Genomic DNA, 2,286 nt, shown 5'->3' with positions numbered 1-2,286 from the left:
TGTCTGGCTCCAGACAACACGAACCCCGGCCGGCTCCGGGCGTCCCTGCGGCACTGAAGTAGTTGTCGCTGTTTGCTGCCGTGAGTCAAAGGTGGTGCTTGCTTTTCTCCCCACAGGGATTATCTACGACGTGATTGTGGAGCCTCCCAGCGTGGGGTCGATGACAGACGAACACGGGCATCAGAGGCCGGTGGCCTTCTTGGCATACAGGTAAGGGGGTGGGAGCAGGGCTCTGCCCCCCCAGGCGAGGTGCTGCGAGTGAATAAACCCGTCTTACAGAGCTGTGCACCTACTTCTTTGGTTTTGGACCTCTCTGTGGAAGGCAGGATCTGTTTTAGATCTGTCCTTGGTTTGCAAGTGTTTTAAACAAACCAACCTTGAAATTGATGGAATAGAAAAACTCAGTCCTTCCAAAGCTTTTAAAGATGAAAAGTCTGGTAAGAAAGAAGTTTGGAGCTGGCAGTACTTATCTCTTCCAAACCCTTGCTGATAAAGTTGAGTTTGATAGTCAGTGTGAACACGTTTGGTCATATTTCGTAGCAGCATACATGATGGTGAAACTTTCAGTTCTGGCCTTTTAAACTCTAATCTAATTGAGATACTTGCGTTTGAAGGTGGAGAAAATTGTTACAAGTGTGTAACAGCACTGTCTTTTTTGAGTCTTTCACTTCTAGTACTGAAAAGAAGCTAGAAATTACTTAGTCACAAGTTGGTCTGAAAAGTGTTAAATCTACATTTGTAACTTGTTTGGTTTTTATTTAACGTGGAAACAAAAAATGTTTTTTGTTAAATACCAAAAAGTTCTTAAAATCCATGAGGTCTGTGATGTGCCTCAAGTACAGGTTTTGCCTTGGACTAAATGTGGTTTATGTCTCAGGCTGGCTCGAATTGCTGCAGTGTAGGTGAATCAGGCTACTGCAGGGAGTCGATAGCACTTTGGTACAATTCAGTGAAAGCAACATGAAGAAGATTAAATTGTTTTCAGAATGTGAATCTGAAAATCTTAATTTCTTATTAGCATCCATATTAGCTTCCTCCATGCCACTTCTGTGAAGTATTGCTAATTACAAGGATAGGAAAAAGGTTCAGTGTCTGTGGGAAGCAGGAGACTTGTGATCCATGTGCAATATTCTTTCTATGTCTTGGTTTCCCCTCTCTCCGTCCAAGCTTGGTAAGAAGGAAATCCAGCAGTGTGGACTGACAGAGATCCCTGGGACACTTTGAGGCTGGATCCCTGCAAGCTATGGGCAGGTTCAGCGAGCTGGTAGCAAAACCTGCTGCAGGCAAGAGCCGCTTTTGCTGTGTGCTGGAACCAGTAGATGTACTTCCTACGCAGGCATGGTGCTGTGAGTGGGATTTGTACTGAGATGAGGATTGAGGCACTGCTGCCTAAACATTGGTGTGGAAATAAGACTTGGAAAGCTCAGTGGCCCAGGGATCATGGTTCCATGCCTCGGATGCCATGTCATCTGTGAAACCAAATGCTACTTTGGACTATATATTTCTGAAAACTGATGAGCTTATGTGGTAGCCATTATTATACACTGTTATGTATAAAACCCCTAGTACAGTTGACTGGTCACCTTGCAAGATTATCAGTCCCAGAGATAAATTACCTATTAAAGCCTCAGTGTAATTGCATAATGTCAGTTTCCATACCTACTTTTTGTTAAAAAGTCAGCCATGAACTTTAATCTTCCTGTTATTTGTACAGGTAAAGGAGGTTGAGTAGATGGGGTTTGAAATGTAAATAGTTTCTTTGAAACTAATTTTTTCCGACTCTCTTCCCTTTCTCCTTTTTTTTTTTTCATCTCATTAGAGTAAATGGGCAATATATTATGGAAGGGCTCGCATCCAGCTTCCTCTTCACAATGGGTGGCCTAGGATTCATAATTCTGGATCGATCCAATGCACCAAATATCCCCAAGCTGAATAGGTTTCTTTTGCTCTTTATTGGATTTGTCAGTGTGCTTCTGAGCTTCTTCATGGCCAGAGTTTTCATGAGGATGAAATTGCCGTAAGTGATTTAATACTCTTTCAGCTTTTCTTCTCTTCACCTGTGCCCATGTTAAATTTTAAGAGTAACAGAAAATACAGTGAGATATGCTAAAGGTCTGCAGCTTGGCTATATGTTGCTTTTTTTCAATGCTTTTTTGTAACAAGCTACCTTGAATGAGGTGGGATGCTTTTGGGGCCAGGTACTGTAAGATTGTGCTGTGGTTAAAAAAAGCTGACAGTTGCTGATATGTCAGAAGATAGGATTAGTGAGTCTGATTTACAATGAAT

The 2,286-nt window shown here is 42.3% G+C and overlaps 1 protein-coding gene across 1 annotated transcript; it reads left to right on the top strand.

Annotated features, from left to right (window-relative positions):
• Positions 1-116: 116 nt before the first annotated feature.
• Positions 117-2,017, top strand: LOC104517497 (oligosaccharyltransferase complex subunit ostc; the record flags this gene model as incomplete). The annotated part of the gene is made up of 2 exons (XM_010168743.2): positions 117-210; positions 1,820-2,017. Coding segments are annotated over 2 exons (292 nt in total), but the record flags the coding sequence as incomplete, so codon positions are not given.
• Between the last annotated feature and the right edge of the window lie 269 nt (positions 2,018-2,286).

Source organism: Antrostomus carolinensis, unplaced genomic scaffold (assembly GCF_000700745.2).
Source record: "Antrostomus carolinensis isolate BGI_N321 unplaced genomic scaffold, ASM70074v2 Scaffold47895, whole genome shotgun sequence".
NCBI lineage: Eukaryota > Metazoa > Chordata > Aves > Caprimulgiformes > Caprimulgidae > Antrostomus > Antrostomus carolinensis.
Note: the sequence above shows the minus strand (reverse complement) of the source record. Positions and strands in the feature narration are given on the sequence as shown.